At 44.7% G+C, this 26483-nt stretch overlaps 1 protein-coding gene across 1 annotated transcript; it reads right to left on the bottom strand.

Moving 5' to 3' along the window:
• Positions 1–684: 684 nt before the first annotated feature.
• Positions 685–24697, bottom strand: LOC310771280 (TBC1 domain family member 9B-like; the record flags this gene model as incomplete). The annotated part of the gene is made up of 12 exons (XM_083663929.1): positions 685–4183; positions 5188–5493; positions 5916–6013; positions 6432–6485; positions 8151–8219; positions 8534–8599; positions 12048–12288; positions 19374–19442; positions 21194–21292; positions 21447–21576; positions 23858–23940; positions 24495–24697. Coding segments are annotated over 12 exons (1793 nt in total), but the record flags the coding sequence as incomplete, so codon positions are not given.
• Between the last annotated feature and the right edge of the window lie 1786 nt (positions 24698–26483).

Here is a 26483-nt window from a genome sequence, read left to right as displayed (position 1 = left end):
GGACTGGGTTGATTATAATCTAGGGCACAGAGCAGGTAAAATAATGCAAAGTCATGAGGATAATTGCAAAAGAGATAATTTGTTTATTTTACACATAACACATCCATAAATCATGGTTATTATAGGTTTGTTAGTTTTCAAATCATTTGTAACACATACATAGGAAACAATATCATAGTATTGTTATACATAATGTTATTATATACAGACCATACAGATTTTGGCAGACAATCACTTTTTGGCCGGTTAAAACCCAAAACACAAGCTCAGGCCGACTTCTATTTGACCCACTAGCTCAAGTCTGGTCTGCAGCTATAAGGATGCTTGGATTTGAGCTAAACTAAATTTTATTTAGTCAGAAGCCAAACTTCCTGGTATTGACTGTAAGTCCAGGGTTCCCACACCATCTTAAACATCTAATTCAAGGACTTTTCACAATGTTCAAGGATTTCAAGGACCTGTTGGAACCCTGTAAGTCTTATCATACAAATCATAAAGTCACTAAAACCAACTGTATTTAGGTTGAATGTAGGCAGCCTATACATCATATCCGCAAACAACTTTTTATATCCTGTTACTTATTTAGATTTTTTTTTCTATCCATGCAAAGTATGTCTGTCAATTAAAATAAAGTTGCTGAATTCCACAGACAGATCCAGAGAATGTGAATTTCATTCAGGATTTATTACACAATATAATACAGTACTGATCAAGAACAATTTAAAAAGCAGGTGTGTGAATAAATAATGTGTTACATGGATACAGTGAAGTTCTAAATGACAATGGAAATAAAAAAAAGAGCTTTTGTAATCATTCACATTTATCAAACTGAAGTTAATGGGAATCATTTTCATTATATATCAGGAATCAGGCAGTCAAGCAAACGATATAGAAGAGAAGAAGGCTGGAATAACTTTCTGTGATGACCGAGCAGATGTGTTGGGCAAATAGAAAGTGATTCAGCTACAAAACTAACTCCGGCTTACAAAGTGCTGACATCACACCACCTCCCAAAGTCAACTGATGGGCCCTTCAGTTGGGAGTTGGGCTCATGTTTACCAATATGACATAAGTCCAATTGAATGCCCCCCTCATGTGGTACTGGTATTCACGACTTGGTAAGTGGAATTCTTCTGAAAGCCTCAAATGCACGACTTGTGACTTGTAAGGTTTTCAGAAAATGTTGAAGGCCGTGGACGGAAAGTTAATATAGGCATATTGTCATTTTAGCCGTAGCTTTCCATAGTCATTATATAATATGTCCGAGGAACATTTTGATATTCCGAACAGTCACTTTTTTTCCTCTGTCATTATGCCTTTGCATTTCCTGCATTAATGTAGTTAGCCGCTCGCTAACTAGCATTAGCTAAATAAATTGTTGGCTGCTAGTCAACTGCGCATGCTCACGATGTGTGACTACTTGAGTGTCAAGCATGTTGTGTACACACGACTTCTGGTCTTGTAAACACGAGTTCACGACTTTGAAATGAAGGCAGTATGAGACACAGCCAGTAAACAAGCAGCTGATTGGCTGTCTGCTGCTCAGCTGAGACCAAGAGAAGACCAATAGAGGACAGCGCCAGCACCTCACCTACTGATCCTCTGGACGCAGAGCAGTTTGTGGAGGAAGTCACAATAATAAATGTTGAATCAGTCAGTAACACTGTTTTCTACAGAAGCCTATTTAGAATTGCAAAGTGGCCACACTGAAATTAACAGCAGCATTTTGCCACATTTAGAGCTCCAAACAACGGTGGTGTGCATTTTTTACTAATTCTAAATGTTAAATCTAAAGGCGCAATGTGTGCTGGGTGAAACTACATATTTAGCTAGCGACAGGCAGACTTGAGCGATATTGGCTAAACATTTAGTTTCACCAAGCACACATTTAGCATTTAGATTTAAGATTTCTATTTAAGATTTAACATTTAGATTTAATATTTAACATTTAGATTTAATATTTAACATTTATATTTAACATGTAGATTTAAGATTTAACATTAAGCTGTAAATCTGGTACAAAGCGAGTTTAAACAATTCACACTACTTTTGTTTATATTGTTTGGAGCTAAATGTGGCGAAATGTTGCTGTTACTTCCAGTGTGTGCCACTTTACAATCAGCGCCCCACACCCATTGGGAACATACAGTATATTTTTAGTAGTTGATTTCCTCTAGATATTGAGTTATTCACGGTGTCATTTTCTCGAGAGAACACATTGTGTTTTCAAGACAACAAGGAACATTGTCGCTATCATGGAAGTTCGCCGCAAATACAATGTATGAATACCCTGTATGTCCTCAAGGGGCTTCCATAGTTTTGCATCTGGCCTACATATACAGCACAGAGGCTGATAGACAATAAAACTAAATGTTTAAAATGTATCAAACTGAAACTGGAATTGACCTTCAACTCTTCTTCACACTCCAGACAGACAGAAGAAATGCTTCGGACAGAAACCTAGTTCACTATCTGGGAACAGAGAAAATATACCTTATACATATTAATATACATGTACAGATAAATACACACACGTAGTCAGAAACTGAACAGTCCACTGAGAGGCTTAAAAAAAAAGGTAGATTCACTGAGACAAAGCAAAGCTGAGCTGTAAGGACAGAAAACTACGAGTTACTGTTAGTAATGGAGACTGGTACTGCTGTTTTTAGCAACAAAGACTATAATGATCATAATTAATAGACTGGTATTACTCTTTAAATTAACAGAAATTGGTATTACTGCACGAGTAAATGTCAGAATAGTGTTTTTACAGTCGCGGCTTCCTCCCTGAACACTGAACATACTGTCTGACAGAGGCTGTGTGTTTGAATGGAGACGGTGGTAAGGCAGGTGAGACTGACGACACTGGTGGATTACAGGAGTTCATTAATGACATCAGTTCACAGCAAAAGGCTTCTTCTTCTCCCTGCGTCTGATTGTGTTCTGCTGAGCGGAGGACAGAAAAACACGACGTGGATCTGTCCAAACAGTGGAGAGGAGCCTACTAGCAGACTTCACCTCCTCTGACTCGCAGAGCAGCAGAACAGGACTCCTCACTGGGACGCATCCATCATTTTTTCAACGCACTTTAGATGAACCACGCCCACTTCCATATGAAAGCCTCGGATTTCAAACTAGTAAAACATGGAGGCTCGTTTGGAAACGTCCCCGAAAACAAACTTGTAAACTAACAGTTGTCAATGTAAAATGAAGACGGATTCAACAGCTGCATGGCTGATTTCTCACCTCATGTCTCCAGAAAGACATTTCGGTGGAACCGTTTTCCTAATATAACTGAAAGTTTCCAAACGAGCTGCCATGTTTCTCCCGTTTGAAATACCAGGCTTTTGTCGTACGGAAGTGGGGGTGGTTTCATCTAAAAAATGGTTGGGGAAATGATAGGCCCTTTTCACAGCAAACGTTTTGAGGTGGTAAAGCAGGAAGTAAAGCAGGTGTAACTAATAACAGTATTGGGGGGGGCCTGGCACTGGAACACCTAAATGGAATGGAACCAACAATAATGGTATTGGTTACATCTGATTAACTTCCTTGCTTTACCAACCCAAAACAGTTGCTGTGAAAAGGGTCTATAGATGCAGACCGAACAGATTTCAGGTTTCTTGTGTTAGCGTCAGAGTGGGAGGAGCAGCTCCTGGGACACTGTGGTGAAGTGGAGGGCAGAGGGCAGATCTCAGGAGGCCTTGGTGCGAGGGTTCGAGCTCCTGGGACACTGTGGTGAAGTGGAGGGCAGATCTCATCTCAGGAGGCCTTGGTGCGAGGGTTCGAGCTCCTGGAAGGGTCCGCTCGCTCAGAGCGAGTGCTGGGCCAACTCGTGGTCACTGGAGGAGCTGGTCTGCCTCTCCACCGCCCGCTGAGCCTTACAGGCGGCCATCTTGGCCCGAATGTCCCCCTTCTTCTCGAAGTAGTCCACCAGGACGGGCTCGGTCAGCAGCGAGGCCAGCACCTGCTCGAAGGTGATGGCCCAGTCGCCGTCCGGCGCGCTGCCCCGCCTCTGGTCGCCACCGCAGCCAATCAGGACCGTGTCGTCGGCGATGTCCTCGCACTGCAGCGAGCCGGCGCTCACCACCGAGTACGACGACACCGACGTGTCGTCTCTGGTCTCCTCGTCTGAGGGCGGCTGGGCCGGAGCCTCCAGCTGGGCCTCGGCCAGCGCCCGGCACACCTGGCAAAGCAAGGCGATGTGTTTAGCACATTGCGGCAACAAGGCAATTCTACCAGCTTTACATAAAACATGAAAAGCATTGAGACAAAAACAAACAAACAAAAATATCAACCTTATTTTTGAATGCCCCGCTGTAAAATAATTATGGGTACAAGGTCCGGTTTAACGTGACTTGATTGTTGCAGCTTGCAATTTCCTCGTTAAGCTTGCGCATTTCAGGGGGGTACGGTGGTGCAGTGGTAAGCGCTGTCGCCTCACAGCTCGAAGGTCCTGGGTTCGATTCCCACCTGGGACGCTGTGCACGCTGAAGGAATGCGTGCCGTCCGCATGTCCTCGAGTGCCCACTGCCCGGGTGGGGTCGTCAAAAGGGCCTTTCTGTGTGGAGCTTGCATGTTCTCCCCGTGCCCCCTGGGGGTTTCCTTCATATAGGAACCCCCTTCACCAAAACATGCAATATCCTGGTTGCTGATGTGGTGCCTCCTCTGGTCGTTAAGGGCGCCTGTTCAGAGGGAGGGGAACTGGTTGGAATAGCGTGATCCTCCCACGTGCTATGTCCTACCGGTGAAGCTTCCTCTGTCAGGTGAAAAGAAGCGGCTGGCTAACTGCCCATGTCTCGGAGGAAGCATGGAGCCAGTTTCGGCTCTCCCCAGATCGGCAGAGGGTGGAGCAGCAACCAGGATAAATACATTAAATTAGCACTAAAGGGGGATAAAAGTGGGATAAGGGGGGGGGGGGGGGGAGTTGCTTGTCACAATAAATAAGACTGCTTTGACTACTTATTTGAGGGAATGTAATAATTGTATCTATCACATCCACTATTTCTGTTGCTCTTTGAACAGCTCTGGATATTTTATCGACAAGATTTCTGCCAAAGCTGGACCTGATTTACTCCGTTCGCCTGCAGCTTTGAAACATCATTATCATGGCAGCTAGAAATAAGGTGGAATAAAAGAAGAAGAAAGATGCATTACCTTAAAACAATCAAGTGAGTGAGTGTGCCTTACCTGGGACTCGCCCGACGCTCCATCCTCCTCCACACAGTCCTCATTCTCGGCCTCGCTGGCTGGGACATGTTGGACCGTCTGGACCGTCTGGACCGTCTGGACCGTCTGGACCGTCTGGACCGTCTGGACCGTCTGGACCGTCGCGCTGGCTTTCTTGGAGCCGTTGTTGTTGGTGAACTTCTTGCCGACCTCACCGATGCGCAGCAGCAGGCTGGCCACGGTGGCGATGGCGTGGTACAGCTGCTGCTCCTGAGGCTCCTCACTGAACATGTTGTACAGCGTCTTACACAGCTCAATGAACTGTTCCTGCAGGACACGGACACACGGACACACACGGACACGGACACGGACACACACACAGACAGACACACACACACACACACACACACACACACGGACACACACGGACACACACACACACACACACGGACACACACACACACACACACACGGACACACACACACACACACCTTTAAAGCACAGGATGTGACCTCAGTTGTATCTTTATTGTGGGCTAACATCAGAGCGTTATGATCCTCAGATCTACCCAAAGACCCTCTTGATCACAGCCTGACTACATGTATGAACTGGCAGAGGGTGAAAAGGTCCTGACAATATACACAGTATGTAGTATACATACAGCACTTGTACTCAGTAAGTACACGCTGAGTACTTGTACTGTACTTGGTAAGGGACTGAGTGAGCAGCTCCAGCAGGTTCTCCTGACCTGGTTCATCTTGGGAAGATCTTTGATGGTTTCTCTCCTGGGTTCCTTCTCCTTGGCCCACATTCTCAGGTAGTATTTGTAGTCCTTCACCTTCTCCTCTGAAACACATGAGCCAGGACACCACAGGATCAGGGTTGAGATAATGTAAAGGAATAGTTCACCCAAAAATGAAAATTGTGTTATCATAATCTCAGCTAGGCTGGTATCCAGCCCCATATGAATCGGCACTCTATATATGGGTCTGGACGCAAGGTGTCCACTGGTGTTTATTGAGCACAGCCTGTTTATTTATTTATCTTTCTCTCTCATGTCCGTGAGACGTTGTTTCTTCAAATCGATAGCCTACATATCACTGTGGATGGTCACAAGATAGAAATGTGTTTGCAACACTATGACCTAACGTGTGTTATATGGACTAACTTCACCTGTGTTTACACTGGCATGAGGGGGAGGAGATGAACAGATTTGAGTCCTAAACATGAGACCGAGCCGACTGCAGAGACACCATGACTTTACCTTTCTTCTCCTCGCCGTCTGTAGCTCCGCCCCCACCGTCCTTCACTTCCTCTCCTGCACACAGGAAGGAAACCATCGTCTCTATCTTCATCTCTTCATCATCAATAGAAGAAACGTCCACAGTGACTCAGCTGTGGCTCAGACAGGAAGAGCGGACGTAGCTAACTTGTGTCTCAACTATAAGGACGGTATCAACCGGTATCCCTCAGCCATTGAAGGAGAGCTCTGGTACCCCCCACTCCTACACCCACAAAGATGAGAGAGTGGAGGCTGGGCTGAGACCCCCCAACCCCAGGACGCCATGATTTATATCCACAGGATTGCCTCAGAGAGGAGGAACCTTGTGAGGCCCGATGCAGCTCAGGGGCCCAACTATGGACCCCAACTAGAGGTGTACTACTACTTACTACTGTGTACTGTCGTAAATCGTAAGTAGGATACATTATTAGTTGTGTATAAAGTATTGGTGGTATATAAAATATCAGTAATGTATGAAGTATACAGAGCTGTGTGACATTGATCATTTAAAAGTGTTTTTTTAAGTGTTAGTAAAAGTCTTTAACTAGACAGACAGACAGACAGACAGACAACCTACAGACCCACTCCTGATCCAAATCCTAATCCTAACACCAATTCTAGCCCTCGTGACCAAAAACATTGTTGAGCCACAGACACAAACCTGACGTCACTTCCTGTTGCACCAGGAAGTCCAAATCAGACAGGAAGGGAGATTCTGGAGTCACAGGGAAACGGAAGTGAAGAGAGAAGAGAAAACAGAGGAAGAGAGGGAGAAGAGAGAGAGAGGGAGGTTCAGGCAGTATGTGAGTGAGAGAGGAAGCAGACAGTTCTGTTATTAAGCAGATTTACTCATGCAAAGCGAAGAGCCAGAGATTCAGCAGCACTGACAGGCCCGCCTCCGAGTAACGACAGCCAATGAGACGGTCTAACTTGGTGCTATGATAGCCAATGAGATGATCTAAGTTGGTGGTGATAGTCAATGAGACGGTCTAAGTTGGTGGTGATAGCCACTACTGGAGCCTGTTTGCTTGTAGTAACATACAAGTGCCACAAGATGGCAGTAGCTACATTTGAAGCATGGGCTTTTTATTTTTATTTTTTAACGAGGAGTGTAGCAGAGCCCACTATTCAACTATTTGATCCCCATTCAAGTTAGCAGAGGCGTAACCAGAAGTCAGCCGGTTAACTAGTCACAAGCTACTTCTTTTGCCATTGAATCCCCCCCGCCCCAAGTACATATTTAGCACATTTTAACAGTATTATATATTTAACTTTAACTTATTTAACGGTTCTTATTTAATCATGTTAAATACTGTAGATATTGAGTTAGCTATACTGTACATGAGTGGGATTTAGTTGATGCATTAAAAAAAAACATTTTGGATTTCTTTGGCGAGCTACTTATTAAAGGTAGATCACAATCGACCTATTGGACAGCCCTGCTCTGCAGCATGCCATCTTCCATTATTGTAATGCATTACGATAATGCATTATGGTAATGCATTATGGTAATGCATTGATTACGATAACAAAAAAACGGCTACCTAACGACCCCCAACAGAAGCAGCCCAGAAACCAAGGAGGCTTGGTACTAAAATATGAGCAAATACTCCTGAAACTTGATGAGTCTCCTGTCTCTAATAGAAGCCTGCTTCAATAAAGGCAGTTGAGGTAAATAAAGGCCCGGGCGCGCGCATGTACCCTGTGGAACATCCTCAGTGAAGAAGTGTGTTGCCTCCAGTGCAGACTCCGCCTCCTCAGGACACAGGGCTGAAACACACACACACACACACGCGCGCGCGCACGCACGCACGCACGCACACACACACGCACACACACACACACACACACACACACACACACACACACACACACACACACACACACACACACACACACACACACACACAGAGCGTTAGCTGACGTGCGATCTCACTTCCTGCGTGCGTGCTGAGGCTGGAAAAATATACAGACTGACGGATGGATCTTTACATGTACCACACTGTCCGGACTGACTGTTTTTACACATAAACTCCAACAGATATACACAGTATAATATATCTCTATGTCAATGAAGGAGGTACCTGGTGGTAAGTGCAGTTTGTACAACAGCTTGAGTTTCTCAGTCATGTCTCCGTGGTACATCCCACCTGCAGGGAGACAGAGAGACACTGAAGAAAAGATATACAGTAGATATCACTATATGTAGTTAAGTTTAACCAGACGAGTGCTGTTTATTAGGGGTGGGGGAAAAAATCGATTCACCTAAGTATCGCGATTTTTAATGTCACGATTTTTTGAATCGATCTTTTATTCCAGAATCGATAATCGCCAAAAAAAAAAAAAAAATTTTTTTTTTTTTTTTTTTGGTGCTTGCAGTCAGGCCACTCACTGAACAGCAGGCCAGGCGCCGCCTACTGGTTTACTAGTGGTTTTATTACTTTATTAGTTAGTCTGAAGTAATAATTACACTTCAGCGTTAAAGTGGGTGCATCTCATTGTCAAATTGGGCTTCAAACGGCCCAAATTTCACGCGCGTCGGCCCATACCGGCCTGGCCTGCTTGGTATCTAATGCCCGGCCTGAATTATGATCCCAGTCCGCCCCTGTTTTTAACTATATCGCCCAGCCCTACTCATGATATATAATATACAGTCTCTAGTGTATGATTAAACTTTTCCCATGTTCTAATCTAGTGTAAAAAAGCAAACAAACTGAAAAAAGAAAAGAAAAAAATAAACAAAAATCGCAATAAATCGTAATATCGAATCGCAATAATCGTAGAATCGCAATACTTAAGAATCGCAATATAAATCGAATCGGCACCCAAGAATCGTGATAGTATCGAATCGGGAGATAAGTGAATCGCCACAGCCCTACTGTTTATACTGTACATACTCAGTATGTACATTACCTCACCTTTGACATACCAGTCAAAGGTTTCCACAATCGGGCTACAAATCAACTTGACTTGACCACATTTTTCTCCCCCGCCCCCCTTCCCACACACATTAGAATAACAGTAAAGAAATACAAAAAAAGTGTTAAACAAATCTATCAAATCTATCATATCGTCGCTGTCGGGCGGGGAGTCGGGGACCTCGTATATCCATTTTTTCAAATTGTATTTTTTGTCATGACTCCATTCGCCCTCAATCTGTCGCTCCTCCCCTCTGTCTGAAGCACCCCAGGCAAGAGTATATACCCGGAAAGCAGACACGGGCAGACCTGCTGTGTATTTCTGACTTTGTTTTGTTTGTTTCTGGCGTCGTCTGTCGTAAATAGATCAATAAAATGTTGTCGAATTCTCCCTAGGCTGCAAACTCATTTAAACTATGCAGATCATTCTGACGAGAGTAATGTTAGAGTTAGTGAGAGGCTCAGTGCCCCCGAGACGGTGGCTCTGCCTTTTGAAGCATTTAAAAAAAAAAATCGTTTTGAAGCGTTTGCTAAAAAACGCGAAGGAAAAAAAAAAGCATTTACGTTCGAAAAGTCATAAAGGTTATTCACGTTTGTGAAGATGATCCTGCTGAACCCAGATTCGCGTTCCCATAAACTTTTGTTAACCACAGACCACAGACTTATTTTATGCATTTAAGTGAAATCCCCATTCTAAAACCTGATTCACTTTTCCTCTTAGGAACCCGGAAGTATACTTCGGGACTCATTCCTGCGGTGCTGTAAGTTAAGTTAAGTTATCCTTTATTTATCCCCATGGGGAAATTCATCCTCTGCATTTGACCCATCCTCTACTAGGAACTAGGGATGGGCATTTCTAGCAAAAACACTATTCGAAATTCGCTGGCCAAATTCGAATTTAATTCGAAATTCGAAAATAAAAATAAAAATGCAAAAAAAAAAAAAAAAAAAAAAAAAAAAAAAAAAAATTGTGAGTGAAATGTTGCATTGTCTCCCCTGATTCTAAGTCTACGGCTTTATTAATTAATATAAAAAGCTTCTGTTGTGGATTTTTAGCTCAAACAAGCATTGCACCACTGAAGTAAAGAACATGTTACATGACATTGACATTTTCGAAAATAAAAAACAGTTTTGACAATCATGAGTGGTTCATTAAATATTTAGTAGGCTCAGGTCTGAGTGCCAAAGGGGTGCCAAAGTCACCCCCTCTCCCTCTTCATGGGATTTCATCCGCCATTCATTTTTCCATAAACCTTGCTTAAAATGTTTATAAAAATTGTTTTACTTGCTCAAACCAAGCGATTTGACTATACTTAGAATCAGGGGAGACAATGCAACATTTCACTCAAATTTTTTTTTTTTTTTTTTTTTTTTTCGAATTTCGAATTTCAATAATAAAAGTCGACCTTGATAATAACAACGATTATTCGAAAATTCGAAATTCGATGCCCATCCCTACTAGGAACCTTCCTAGAACTAGGAGCAGTGGGCAGCCACTGTGCAGCGCCCGGGGACCAACTCCAGTTATTTTGCCAGTACCTGGGTCAGGGGCACTGACAGGAGTATTAACCCTAACATACATGTCTTTCTTGATGGTGGGAGGAAACCGGAGCACCCGGAGAAAACCCACACGGACATGGGGAAAACATGCAAACTCCACACAGAAAGGACCTGGGACGGACCGGGGTTCGAACCCGGGACCTTCTTGCTGTGAGGCAACAGTGTTAGCCACTGAGCCACCATGCCGTCCTCTATAAGCAAAACTTCAAGTATCCCATGCAGCTACAATGATAGATCAGATTTGATTTGACAGTATGTCTTGTTCCACACTGTGCCACAACAACACTAAAATAATGTGTGCATTAATAAGACAATCGAAGCAGACTTTTAAAAGTAACGCAGAAGTTACTTTCCCTAGTAACTAATTACTAGTGACTATAAAGTAATTAAATTACTTTCTGAGAGAAGTAACTAGTAACTGTAACTAATTACCCATTTCCAGTAACTTGCCCAACACTGGTTATAAAGTACCATGTACTCCAGCACACGATCAGCAGTGAGATCCTCAACTGAGGTCAGATGGACCAAGAGACAATATTCTGTGACTTAGGTTGGTTAAAGTTTGAACCAAATTTCTATCACATCTGCAATTTAATTAGGGGGGAATCAGCAGAAGGATAAATCGGTAAAAGCACACTTTCAGAATTCCCTCACAATAATGCATAATCTAAGATGTAATTATGCTGCATATGATTTCGAAGTGATTTGGAAGTAAAAAAATATGTTAATAATTTTGCACTGTGACCTCTTGGATCTTATATTTACCTTGTAACACTGCTCTTTTCTTTTTATCCATTTTATGTGATATACAAATAAACATAGGATCCATAGGATCAACTTAATATTTGTCTAAGAAACCGATTCAAAAAATTAAGCATAAGCGCTTATGATTGAAAAACATAGAACATTCAATCAGGTGGGTCCAAACTTTTGACTGTATGTGTGTGTGTGTGTGTTGTGTGTGTGTGTGTGTGTGTGTGTGTGTGTGTGTGTGTGTGTGTGTGTGTGTGTGTGTTTGTCTGCCTGTCTGTGTGTCACGTCTGTCTCTGTTTGTGTGTCTGCCTGTCTGTCTCTGTTTGTGTGTCTGTCTGTCAAACCAGGTGAGTGTGTGGTCACTGACTGAGTCCGGTGACGAACTCCTTGAAGTTGATGAGTCCGTCCTTGTTGAGGTCGAGCAGTCTGAAGAGGCGTGCGGCCAGCGTGGGGGTGTGGCCTCCGCACAGCCAGGGGCCCAGAGCGCCGAACAGCTGGACGAACTGCGGCGCGTCGATGCGGTACTGCTCCAAGTAGGGGAGACTGGGGTCGTGACGCTCGGCCGCCGAGCTGCTGGAGCCCCAGTAACAACTCATGATGTGTTTTGCCTGCCAGAAACACACAGAGAAAAGACCTCATACTACATGACAGACACACAACACACTCAACCAAATGATGTAGGGTCAGGTCATGCAATTCCGGACATCATATGATCATAAAACCACATCCATGTACGAATATATTTCGTACATGGAACAGAACAATACAAGCAGACGAAATACGCCCTCCGAGCTACAATAAAAAAAGCGCGGAGAGAATATGGAAGGCAGCTGGAGGCAAAACTGGACTCCAACAACCCCAGACACCTGTGGAGAGGACTCCATGCTGCCACTGACTTCAAAGGGGTAAAACAGCAAAACAACAACGAGTCACCCACCCTGCCAGACGAACTCAACGCGTTCTACGCCAGGTTCGACCCCTCTGCCAGAGCGCCTCCCCTCCTCCCCCCCTCCTCTCCCACCCCTCTCCTAACCCCCACCACCCCCCCCCCCCCTCCCCCCTCCCCCCCCTGCTAACTCTCTCTCACACTCCCCCCGGACCACGACCCGCTACAATTCGCATACCGCCCCAACAGGAGCACAGCGGATGCAGTAGCACACGTGCTCCACACCGCCCTGTCCCACCTGGAGGGGAAGGACACCTACGTAAGAATGCTGTTCGTGGACTACAGCTCAGCATTCAACACCATAGTACCCTCCAGGCTGGTATGCAAGCTCAAGGACCTGGGACTTAACACAGCAATGTGCGACTGGATCCTGGATTTCCTGACAGACCGCCGCCAGGTGGTGAGGGTGGGCAACCTCACCTCCTCCCCACTGACCATCAGCATAGGAGCGCCCCAGGGGTGCGTCTCCAGCCCCTTCTGGTACGACCTCTACACCCACGACTGCGTGGCGACTCAAACCTCTAACACCATCGTGAAGTTTGCAGACGACACAGCAGTCGTGGGGCTGATCTCGGGGAGCGACGAGACGGCCTACAGAGAGGAGGTGGGGGCCCTGGAACAATGGTGCCAGGACAACCACCTCTCTCTGAACGTCTCCAAGACCAAGGAGATCATTGTAGACTACAGGAGGGGGGGGGCGCACACCCCCCAATCACCATCAACGGCACAGTGGTGGAAAGGGTGGACAGCTTCAAGTACCTGGGAGTCAATATCCACCAGGACCTGACTTGGGCCGGCCACACCGCCACTGTCGTCAAAAAGGCCCAACAGCGAATACACGGACTCAAGCGCCTGAAGAAATTTGGGCTAAGGAAAGAAATCCTGAGGGACTTCTACAGAGGCACCATTGAAAGCCTGCTGACTGGCGGCTTCACCACCTGGTACGGGAACTGTACCACCATGGACCGCAGGGCGCTACGGAGAGTGAGACGCGCGGCACAGCACGTAACAGAATGTGAGTTGCCAGATCTGCATGAACTAGGGGTGTCACGGTACATGTATTCGTCCCGTGAATTTACGGTACGACCCTCACGGTACCTCGTTTCACGATACGTGAAACGACACGACGAATACGTCAAATCCAGAAGCACCTAAACGCTGTTTGAACGGCATTGAATTGAATTGAATTAAACGCCACAGAAGAAGACACACCAAAACAACACAAGGGCCATAGAAATCCGCGTTCACAGAATGGGACGTTTTGTGGCGATAAGCTGTTTTGCAAATTCTGTCAACATCAAGCCAACGAGGTAAGCTTGCCAATGTAACGCTACGTAGCCGCGACAAAGTCCTTTATAGTTGCGCGTTGCGGCTAAACGTTACATAACACTGACAAAGCTGTTAACTTGTAAACAAGCAACTTACATCGCGTGGGATGAGTGATGCGGTCAAGCAGACTCAACCAGACATCTGCGGATGCAGACAAGCAAGGAAGAGGGGATGACTCCTTGTCATGTTCCAATAATCCATTAGATGACCGAACGTAATCATATTATGCTAAACAAAACTCACATCCAATAACGTTAAGGCGCTGACAGGGTTCTTTCCCGTACTTACTGGGAAAGTGAAACCCACCCCGTTGTCTCTCAGACAGTGGGGGTATCTTTCAACAGGGTTTAGAAGTTTTTCTTCTTCTGCCGTTTTATTCTTCTTCTACTTAACATGTAGGTATTTTGACGTTGACTAAAGAAATACTGCCGCCTAGTGGCCGCTTTTAGATAGGATTCCAAATTAGTGCTTACATCAAACGCAAATGCTACATAAAACAAATACAACAGGGGGAGGGGTTGGTGGGAGTATTAGGCTACTCCACACATGCGCTCTGTTTACAAACTTGTGTACAATAAAGATTTAAAGTGGGGGGAAATGCCTTTGCCCTGTCAAACAGCTGGAATACAGACATCTGAGAGGGAGGCGCACCCCACACTTTGAAAATCACTGCTCTAGAGTAAAACCTTTTTGTGTGGATTGCCTAGATCTTATTAAATAGTGGACATTTATTCATTCCCACATATTAGACACTATTTCTGATGGTATAAATAGCGTAAAAAGCAGAATTCAGACATATTCAAAGGGAAAAAAACAGAATTTGGGATTTGTTGCTTTTTTTCCCCGTTTTCGTACCGTACCGTGCCGTATTCGTACCGAACCGTGACCCCAAAACCGAGGTACGTACCGAACCGTGACTTTTGTGTACCGTGACACCCCTAGCATGAACTGTATAAACAGCGGTGCCTCAGGAGGTCCCTGAAAATCATCAAAGACACAAACCATCCCCACAACAGCCTGTTCTCCCTGCTACCCTCAGGGAGAAGATACAGGGTTCCGAAAGCACGCACAAATCGCTTGAGGAACAGTTTCTTCCCGCAGGCCACGAGACTCCTTAACACATTCACTGCCAGCCGTTTTTTCAATACTGTAGGTAGGTTCTGCCAAGTTTTTTTTTTGAGGATTCTGGCTCATCTTTCTAGAGCCGAGGATTCTTTTCTGCTAAGATTTTGTGAACACAAATGATCTCAAAACAACTAATAGAATGTGTGCTTTCTCTGTCTAAAAGAGTTAGTTTGTAGAGTTAGTAGTTATGTAGGCATTAGCAGTAGAATACAGCATGGTTTCAGTGTCTGAAAATGTATTCTGAGATAAATGGCTTTTTGTGAAATTCGATAGAACAGTCACTTTAACCATTTATTTTTGGCGTAAGACGTCAGACATCTAAACAATAGTTTTGAACAGTAATTTCCTCCATAGCAGCAGGAAACCCCCCTCACCTTCAAACTCCTCCCTCCATGGGTGTGTCTCTGGTGGCTTTGCAGCGTTTGTCACAAGCGAGGCTCTGCCTGTCTGTGCTGCCTGGCTGCTGGCGGCTGCTCTTTGGGCGAGTCTGCATGAGTCGTTTCGGTTGTGAGCTCAGCTGCAATGAAGCTGCGTGCGATTGTGGGCTTTCTGTCGGTGTTTCAAAGTGTGTTGCACGCATAATCTATTATGCAAATTTGCAATCCCCCACCGCCAGCTCCCAGCGCGATAATGCGCGAAAGCGAAAGCGTTTTCGCCAATCCATTTTACAGTATGAGAATGGTTTCCTCGCGCGTTCCCCTGCAGTTTTGGCTCGGCTTTTTCTAGTCTGGAGAGCACTGTCGCCACTTAGTGGGTCGGTGGAATGGGTTGTACACGTTCGGTGGCTCCAATATTTTTATAGGAGACGTGGGGGGCGTTGATCCACGTCCCACCGTCAAAACATTTTTTTTTTTTTTTTGACGACTCAACTCGTCATTGGCAATCAACCGTTGGATTTTTTTTGACGAGTCAACTCGTCATTGGCAGTGAACGTGTTAACATACACAAATAGTGTAGTAGCCGCACTGTACCGTACTGTAGCTGCTACCATTACGTATGTCTAATGTTTAATTGTATGTTTAATAAGGAATATGCTATTTGCACCTGTATGTCAAATACGCCGAATTTAAAATGCAGAGTTTAATTGTATGTTTAATAAGGAATATGTTATTTGCACCTGTATGTCAAATACGCAGAATTTAAAATGTTTAAGCACGTCTAAAGTATGCACCCGACATGTGCACCTATGTGCAGTGAATATGCCACTGTCTCTGACTTGTCTTATCACTATACTGCCTTATTGCTTGTTGTGTCTCTTGTTGTTTTTGCACCCATATGCCCTGTTATATTTGTACTATTTGCACTATGTTGTAAACGGAGTCCACAGCACAAGAATTTCACACGTGATACTTGTACCATGGAGTGACAAAAAAATAAAAATAAAAAAATCTTGAATCTTGAATATTTACATTTAGACATTTCTCATAAATCAACAATCCTACATCTGTCTTTTTTAAATGTCGCTTTTATCTTAACCTAATTGATTTTCTTCCAGTCTCTGCGAATGGATGATAGCTCACCTATTTTTGAGATTCAAAATTCGTATCCAATTCCGGATTACAGGGTTTCCTCTATATACACCTATATATACATATAGGTGTATATATACAGTATATACACTTGGCCACCGCTGCTTCAAATTAATATGAAATGTAATGAAAAATGTGGTGAAGTCAGAGCATCTACTTTAAAGAATCTAAAATATAAGCTAGCTTTAATTTGTTTGATTTTGTTGTCACAGTACAATTCCATTTGTGTTATTTTATAGTTTTGAACTCGTTATTCTAAATGGCAAAAAATGAAGAAACATTTTATAATATGGTGTGTCAAACCTTTTGAATGGTAGTATAGTGATATGCAAATGTTCTAGGAGAGTAACGTTGCTAAAGTATAACTGAAATAACATATGTAGTTTTTGGAGGACCTGGCCAAGAAAAGCAGCACAAAGTTACAAACAAATATTACATTAAATAACATTACTTTTATAGAGAAATAAATGCTGCAAAGCACATACTGTTATAGAAATGTAAATGTGTGCAATTCTCCGGACGGACGGCGTTGTACGGATCAACCGGTACATTAAACCCAAGCACTTTCAAGTACCGTAAATTCCGGACTATAAGACGCACCGGTCTATAAGCCGCGGGACCAAAATTGACTATTTTTTTCTTCTATAAGCCGCACCGGTCTATAAGCCGCGGGTGTTTTGATGTTTAATTACCATATGAAAGGGTTCGTGCACAGAGAGGAATGTCGGGAAAGAGGTGGCTGTTTGGGGAAGCTCCCATTTATTAACATTTCAACAAAACAAAACAAAAGTCAGGTCACTAATCCCCAGACAAAATCACACAACAATAGGCTATATGTGCAGCAAACCTGTAACCAGAGAAGTCAAGTCACTAATCCTCGTCTTCCTCTTCTTCCTGCGTACTGAAACCACCAAAGTCCTCATCTTCAGTGTCGGAAACGAACAGGTTCAGGGTGGCTTCGTCAACCACTCTCCTCTCTCCTTCATTGTCACTCAAAACCAACGAACTCCTCTTCATCACTGTCGGCATCGAACAGCCTCTGAAGCCTCTGACGGCCCTCAGCGCCAGCTGCGTCATCCTCTTCATCCCGCAGCAGTCCAGCGTTTTGGAACCCGTTGGTGATTGTGGATGTTTTCACACTCCTATAATATTCCGCTTCTACTGCTCGTCTTGTTGTGAATATTCCTTGATCTTCCTTTGTGTGAATTCGCCGAAGTTTGTGATTTTCTCCTGGTAGTCGGGGGAGGGAGTTGGCCGAGTGGCCGTTTGCTTACCGTAATTACCATATGTAAGTGGTCACGCACAGAGGGGATTGTCGGGAAAGAGATGGCTGTTTGAGGAAGCTCCCATTTACCGTATTACCGTAACATTTCAACAAAACAACATAACACAACACCACCGTTGTTTATTTTTACAGTGCACACAGTGTCCGCGGTGTGGTGAAAAGAGGGCAAGAGAGGAAATTAAAACAGAAGTGGATTTATAGTTAGAAAGAGTGCTAAAGAAGAGAGAATTCCGTTTTTTATTTTTTTATTTTAGTTACTCACAGTACTATTGACCAGTCCAACTCAAAAGATATTCGGCAGTTTCACTTTGAGCTCTTGTTCCGCCGCTGTCCATCAATGGTTATGACGAGTCTCGCTGGGTACAGTACGCCAAAGCGATATCCATTGACTCATGATGCTGTTGTATGTTGCGCGTTTCTGTTGCACCAACGCGGAGAGGTCCTGCCGGACGAAAAAGCACGTACCCTCCCAGGTGAGGGGCTTCTTCCCCGCAGCCTGGAGGATGAGTTGACGGTCGGGCCAGCGGAGTAGGCAGATGAAGATGGCCCTCGGTGGCAGGCCGGGGTCTGGACGTGGCCGAGGCGCCCGGTGTGCCCTGTCCACCTCTGGTGGTTTCTCGCCTTCCTTCAGGTCCAGGATGTAACACAGGATTTTGCCACGAAAGCGTCCATGTCACCCATCTCAGCTCCCTCTTTTACATTGATCAGGCGAATGTTATTTCTTTTACTCCTGCTGATTAAGTCATCAACCTGCGTGTGCAGGGTTTCGATTTTGCATTTTATCCATTTTCGGACTCACTGTGTTGTTTTTGTCCTCCAGTGCGCGGATGCGCTTTTCCGCATTATAAACTCTGTTCACGGTTGCCTTAGTTTCTTTAGTGAGTGAGTGGATGGACTTCTGCACGTTTTCAAACTTGTTTTCAAGCTGCTCAAAACCTCTGAGCGATGTCCGACTTAATCGATAGTGTTTCACGGAGTAAAAGTTTAGCCCAAGCCGTGTATCTCCAGCCTCCAGCAGGTGAGTCATTTCCTCATTCATGGCGTGATTGCTTCGTCTTTTTCTTTCTGCTTACCTGTGTTGTGTTATGTTATGTTATGTTATGTTGTTAAAAGAGGGCAAGAGAGGAAATTAAAACAGAAGTGGATTTATAGTTAGAAAGAGTGCTAAAAAAGAGAGATTTTTTTTTTTTTTTTGGAAAAAATCCATAGATAAGCCGCACCGTTATATAAGCCGCAGGGGCCAAAAAACGGGAAAAAAGCCGCGGCTTATAGTCCGGAATTTACGGTACTTCATTTTTTTCTTTGCAGACCCGTGGCAACCCTGGAGAGGTCAAGGGACCTCTTTAAAGGTAGTTGCCCATCCCTGCTCTACATGAAGTAACTGCCGCCCAAAGTGGGATTTAAGGCTTCCCGCTTCTTGTTGGTCACTAAGTTGGTAACTTTGTGTTTTATGCTTAAATGTGTACAGAGATGTCTGACCTTGAAGAGGCAGAAGAGCTCCTCCAACTCCTCAATGCTGAAGGCCGACTCAGTCATCATGGCTCTTACCTACACACACACACACACAAGCACACACACAAGCACGCACGCGCACGCACGCACGCGCACACACACACACACACACCATGTCAACACTAGGGGTGGGACAAAATATCGATACTCACGGTATCGCGATATTTCCACTTGCGATACGTTATCGATACACTGGCACCAAGTATCGATATGTTTATTAAAAAAAAAAAAAAAAATTAAACAGGCTAAAATATTATGCTGTGTGTGGTAGTTGAAACATAGTTTCAAGTTGAGTTTATTTATCAAGTTTATTTATGTTTGTAGTTGAAACAAAAACATAAATACTGTAGGCTACATGAATGGAAATGTTTGATCATTAATATCTACTTTTAGGAATTATATAGGTAGGTAGGTTATATAGGTTTTCTTGTTTTAATAATAATAATAATAAAAAGACTTAATGTGTAACTTTTCCTCCGTGGTATCGAAAATGGTATGAGTGAGTGAGTGAACTCTGAGAGAGTTCATGTCAATTCTGCTAATAAATACATAATACCTGCTTCTTGCCATTTAGGGGTATTTTTTTCTCTTCAGTTACACAGATATCGTGATGTATCGTAGGTTAAATTTCTTCCAATATATCGATTATCGCAGAATCGCTGTATCGTGATATCGTTATCGAGGGCCAAGTATCGTGACCATATCGTACCGTGAGTTACTCCACGATTCCCACCCCTAGTCAACACAAGCTGATGCTGGGTCCACACTAATGTTTTTGTTTTCAAACGCATACCTTTTGCTACATTCACGCCTAGCGTTTACATTACTCTGCCCTGTTTGAACCCCTAAAACGCATACCTTTTGCTACATTCACGCCTAGCGTTTACATTACTCTGCCCTGTTTGAACCCCTAAAACGCATTCCTTTTGCTATGTTCACGCCTAGCGTTTACATTACTCTGCCCTGTTTGAACCCCTAAAACGCATTCCTTTTGCTATGTTCACGCCTAGCGTTTACATTACTCTGCCCTGTTTGAACCCCTAAAACGCATACCTTTTGCTACATTCATGCCTAGCATTTACATTACTCTGCCCTGTTTGAACCCCTAAAACGCATACCTTTTGCTATGTTCACGCCTAGCATTTACATTACTCTCCCGCCCCCTTTTAGTTTGAACATTTCTGGAATGTCTTTCAGTCTGGACGGGCGGAAATGGAGACTTTTGAAAACGATGACGTAGACACCCACGTTCACTTCCTGATTGGGTCTTATCAGTCACGACGTGTCCTTCCCTGATTCGTCCCGCCCTTATCATGGGACCCTCATCCTTGACTAGCAGTGGTTAATCCAACATGGATAACGAATTACCGGCGTTGCTGACCTTGTTGTCTACGCTAGCAGCTGTTGTGCAGTTAAATTCTGCATTTTATAATGCTACTATTGCCACATGCACAAGAGTCAAAATATTATTCGAGCGATTTGAGACAATTCCTGTGTCCAGCGCATGCCCAGTGTACGCGAATGGTCATGTGATGTGCATTTTCAGACGAGTTACCGGTGGTTGTCAGTCACCAGTCGCTGTTCTTTTCACACTACATAACTTGTCTTGTCTTGTAATCAGGAGTCGTTGTGTCATGGTGGTTTTCACACTATATGATTAAGCTGTGACAGGGGATCACACATTACAAGATATTTGAGCAGGAGGATCCCCAACCAGTCCGCAAAAACACTCTAGACGGAGAGGTGTTGGTGTGCACGCAGGCTGAGAAGAGAGCAGCTTCACGCACCACACTTCGCTTGGCCGTGTCCTCCAGCGACTGGATGACCTTCAACCTCTGCTTGAACCTCATCTGCTCGATGACATCAGACCGCAGGGTGCCGAACTTCTGCTCAGAGAAGAGGAGAAACAAACCGCAGTCTGGGTCACTTTCATGTCCCACAGCCATGCGCACAGCGGTGGTGACGTCATCGTAATGCGTCACGCAGCCACGCGCACAGCAGCAGTGACATCATCGTAACGTGTCACGCAGCCCGTCTGACCTCGTAGGACGACTTGATGAGCTTGAAGACGTCGATCTCAGGAGGCGGGTCGTCGCCGCTGGTCAGCAAGGCGTGGAGGTGAGGGATGGGCGGGGCAACGGTCTGCTTATTCACCACATTATCCAGATACCTGTGCACGCAGACACACGCACACACCTCAGTTGCTGACAATACGAACAGGTCACTCGAGTGACACATGACTTGGACATGAGTAGAATTGCTTGAGATGACTTGGGACTTGACTCGAACTTATACTTTGTTCATTGGAAAAGGTTTCTCAAATCTTGGCTTGAGATGTTGTGTTTGTGTTTGTGTGAGTGACTTGGATTGAAAGTGATGAGATTTGTTCTAGCAGACGACTGAATTTAAATTCTGTTTTCTGAATTTGTTTGGAATGATTGAATTGACTGAAGCTGAAACTAATGATAGAAATCAAACTCATGATGCTCTTAGCAAAACGATGCGTCATGCCAAGTTGCCAACCACTATTTTACAGAGGACTTTACACCTACTAAGGGCATGGTGTAAGTCACTTATGCCTACATTGGAACTATTTCAGTTGGTGCAACAGTTACAATTTTTAGTAATGCGTAAACTTGGACTTAGTGAGACTACGCTCAAACTAGGCTAGGTTTGCACACAAGCTGGTGTAAAACCCATAAAACCATGTGGCATTGAAAAGTCCTAGATAGTTTTCTTTAACTCATTGAGTGCCAGCCACTTTTGGAGAACGGACGCTCCCAGTGCCAGAGTTTCAGAGCTTTTTTCAGTGATTTCTCGAGGCCCACAGAATATTGTGTGATATTACTATGTAAACAATGAACACGCAAAAAGAACGATGAGACTCTTTTCTATCATCAGCAAAAACAGGTTTATTTATATCATTTTCCGTTCTTTAGTTATCAGCCGGAGAAGATAGCTTGATTTAACAAAAAAGAGCAGTTTTTTTCTAGAAGCTGAGATAATGGCCCTTTTGTGAAATTAAACATTTCAAACACATCACTGACTCTGAAGCTAATTTTCTGATGTAGTCACACCTCAAAAATAATTTCCTTCAATAAAACAGTGAAGGCCAGGGAATTTTGTTTGGCAGAATAATATTTTTAGCTGCAACCAGCAGCGCTGGCCCCTGCGTGCGCTGCTGGTTGCAGCTTCTTGCTGATCTTGATTTGCTGCTGGTGGGCATCAGATATTCTGGCTTGCGTTTGCCAACCCTGTCCTGCTGCCTGGGTCTGTCTGGGTCAGTGTTGTGTGCTGCTCTGCGTGCCCCCCCCCCCCCCCCCCCCCCCGCCTCAACTGCACACTCCTCCTTATGGGAGGTGGCTCTCTGCTGAGTTTGCTCTGCACTGTGAAGGGTGCGCGTCGGCGACATCCAGCTTTTTCCGCGTGTGTTTGTCACCGGCTACTACTGTATGCTTCCAGTTGAGAATAATAACGGCTGATCATGCGAATGGGCTGTCGGCGACAGCCTGTCGCAGCGGACATGGAGGAGCTCAATTGTGGGAGCAGATTGGCTGCTGCCTGCTGCAGGCACATCTAACGTTAAAACGCTTCATGCATATCGATGCATACGGATGCGATGCGATTTCCGTTTCCCCAACGACTTATTCTCTGTTTTTCTCTGCCTTTCTGTTAACCTGGAGAGCACTGTCGCCACCTAAGGGTTCTGTAAAATAGGTTATAGACCTCCAATAGCTATAATATTTGTACAGGAGAGGCAGAAGGCTTTAATCGACGCCCCACCGTCAAAAAACGCAATTGACGAACATGTCCGTCCTTGGCACTCTACGTTACTATTTGAAATGACGAACATGTCCGTCCATGGCACTCAATGAGTTAAGATATTAAAGCCCCATTCAGCAACTTTTCTAACTTTTTCTATTGGAGAAACAGCGCCCTCTGTGTGCAACAGTATCGGTATCGATATCGCCGTTCAAAGTCAACAAAACACAGCGTCAGAAAGCTCTATGTACATGTTGTGAGACATCACCATGTGATGAAATAATAATCCATAGTTACGTGAAACGTCATTTTCGTAACAAATCTGCACCGAGTTACTTCCTTGTTTTCATGAACACAACGCTCCCGATGTACAGCGCATGTGCGCATCTTGCCTCCGGGACGCAGGCACACAACTGTATAGTCCCAGGAGAGGCCGGTGTGTGACCAATAGAGGTGACATTCTCCCTGTTACAAGTCACTCTACCATCTTCAATGACTAAAAAGCTGTTATATTAAGGTGAAAAAGTGACTGATTGGGGCTTTAAATTGATAAGTGGACTCTTGATTGGTTGTGACTAGACTTGCTGTTTCTACATTTAGACTTGACATTAATGACATGGAGTCGACTGGGACTCGTGCCTCAAACTTGAGACTGAGCAAAGGTGTTGAGTTATTTGGACGGAACCCACCGGCCCAGGATGGTCATGGCTTCTCCCTCGTCACTGCACGACAGCAGAGCGTCCATGTTGGCGTCCAGCACCGCCAGCGCCACCTGCAGGGTGGTTTGCTCAATTCATGTATTCATTTCCATAGCACATAATAATAGGTCTCTCAGTCAGTGTCCAAGATAGGGTCCCAGTCATCTTGTCAGTCACTCAAGTTTGTCTCCAGTGAACCAGTCTCACAGTTATCTCTAGACCAGTGGTTCAGTTTGTCTCCAGTGAACCAGTCTCACAGTTATCTCTAGACCAGTGGTTCTCAACGTGCAGTCCGGGGACTAACAGGGCTCCTTGGGGGAGTTCCAGGAGGTCCCCAGCAAACTGATGCATTGTTAAACGTCACCATTATTTAATTTACAAGAAGTTAAAACAATGATAGAATCCAGAGGAATGACATAGTTTCTCTGTTATCTCTACCTACCTACAGTCGTGGAACTCTGGAAAACTTTTCAAATTTGGGTCTCAGAGACACAAAATGCCATTAAATGAGGGTCTGTGGCCCTCAAAGGTTGAGAATCACTGATCTAGTCAGTCTCCCAGGTCATACCAAAGTCACCCAGTCAGTTTCCAAGTCTTCCAGTCTCCCTCCCAGTGGTTCTGTTCTGACCTGGAAGATGACCTTGATGCCCTCGTAGAAGAAGCAGTCTACGAGCAACACGGCGCTGTCGAAGGGCATGACGGAGAGGAAGAGCGTGAGGAACCAGGAGAGGGAGATGGTGGAGATGACGCCCAGCTCTTGCATGTGTCCGTACAGCAGGGGCAGGAAGTGCCGAGTCAGCTCCTCAAACACCGCCTGGTCCACCAGCGCCCCTGCAGGCCCGGGAGAGGAACAACACCATTATGCTACAGGGCAACACTCTGACCTCAACCTCTGTCTGGTTTCATTATGCAAAGAGAAACTGTGTTCAATCTCTTTACCTGTATGAATGACCAATCAGAATCCAGCAAAAGCAGTTTTTTCTGTAGTCTGTCAGCAGACAAGCGAACACATCTACAGTGCTGTGCAAAAGTTTTAGGCGTAATTTATACTCGGGTGTCAAAGCCCTCGCCGTGGTTGCCGTAGGGCTACGTCTCTTTTCCAAGCATTGGAATTGTATTGTATTGTATTGTATTGTATTGGCTGCTCAGAAAGTTGCTAGAAGTCACTAGATGACGTCACACGCTAATTTGCATATACAATTATGCTTGAAAAAACCATTGTAGCCATTGTACTCATTGACTGTATAGTTGTAATATTAAGTGCTGACTCAACTCGCCTGGGCCAGATTCGTCATACGAGGTTAGAAATGACAAGTAAACCCTATCCTGCTGCTCTCAGCAGAGGAGAGGCTGCACTGAAGCTGTGTGTGTGTGTGTGTGTGTTTGTGTGTGTGCATGTGCGTGTGTGTGTGTGTGTGTGTGTGTGTGTGTGTGTGTGTGTGTGTGCGTGTGCGTGCGTGTGTGTGTGTGTGAGACAGGCAGAGACAAGGAGAGAGAGAGAAAGCCCGGCAGCAGCCGCACCAAGTTATAGGCAAAATCCTTTGGGATTCAACACATTAACGTTGCTTCCCATGGTCAGAAAAAGTCGCCAGATTTGTCACTAGTCGCTTTTGAGAAATTAGGTCGCCAGGGTGGTCTGGAAAATAGGGTTAGGTCGCAAAATCAGATCAGACTGATCAGACTGTGGTTGTACTGGTCAGTGGAGCTGCTCAGTGGCCAGCAGATCAGACTGTGGTTGTACTGGGCAGCTTCCAGGTGTGAATGTAAACAGGGCACTCATAAACAAGACAGCATTACTCTCAGTGAGACGCCCCTAAATAAATAAAAGGTTAAAACAAATAACACATGACATGTATTGGAAATATCTGCTAAGTCTTTGTTTGTTGCACAACACTGTACTGTCTGATATGAGAGCTAACCAGCTGGTTACGGAGCTAGCAGCTGCTAAGCTAACGTTGCTGTGATCTGCTTTTTATTTATAGGTTGAGGCTACGTCTCGTCATAAACACTGGGTTAGCTGGCTCAGCCTGGCTGGGGGCGTGGTCAGGGTGGGGTAAATTCCCCCGTTCTATCCATTCAGCAAAGTTAGAATTTAGCTGATAGCCCAGCCCAGGCAGACACGATCGGGGATTTAACCACCGCAGTAAACGCACATCTGAGCAGACATCTTGTGTTCTGCTCTAGAACCCCCAAACCTGTAGTTTAGAGCCGCAGCACCGTCTTTTGGTGAGTCAGCCCATGAGATATATTGGCGGTTTTACCCCACTCGCGCGGCAGCCGTTTAACATTTTGTGGGCGTTCCCAGACATGCAGACTGTCTCTATCCTCACAAAAGTGCTCCAGGCAGCGTGAACACTCCCTTAGGCAGCCTTGATTTTTTTAAATAAATGTTGTCTTAAATATTTGTTTCCTGCATTAGCAGGCTGCTGTTTATTGTATTTATTTTAAAATATATTTAGAAACTTTTCATTTGATCTTTTTGAAAACATCTTGGCATTGCAGCTTTTTTTTCTTTTGACTTTGACATGCTTAGGTCCTCTGCACAGGGCTGTAAACAGCTTCTGTGAGGCTTCCTCTCTGTAAGCTGAGGTCAGCACAAACACACTCGAGCTCAGCT

The sequence above is a fragment of the Poromitra crassiceps genome (assembly GCF_964638095.1).
Source record: "Poromitra crassiceps genome assembly, contig: HAP1_SCAFFOLD_494, whole genome shotgun sequence".
Lineage (NCBI taxonomy): Eukaryota > Metazoa > Chordata > Actinopteri > Beryciformes > Melamphaidae > Poromitra > Poromitra crassiceps.
This window is presented reverse-complemented; position numbering and strand designations above follow the sequence as displayed.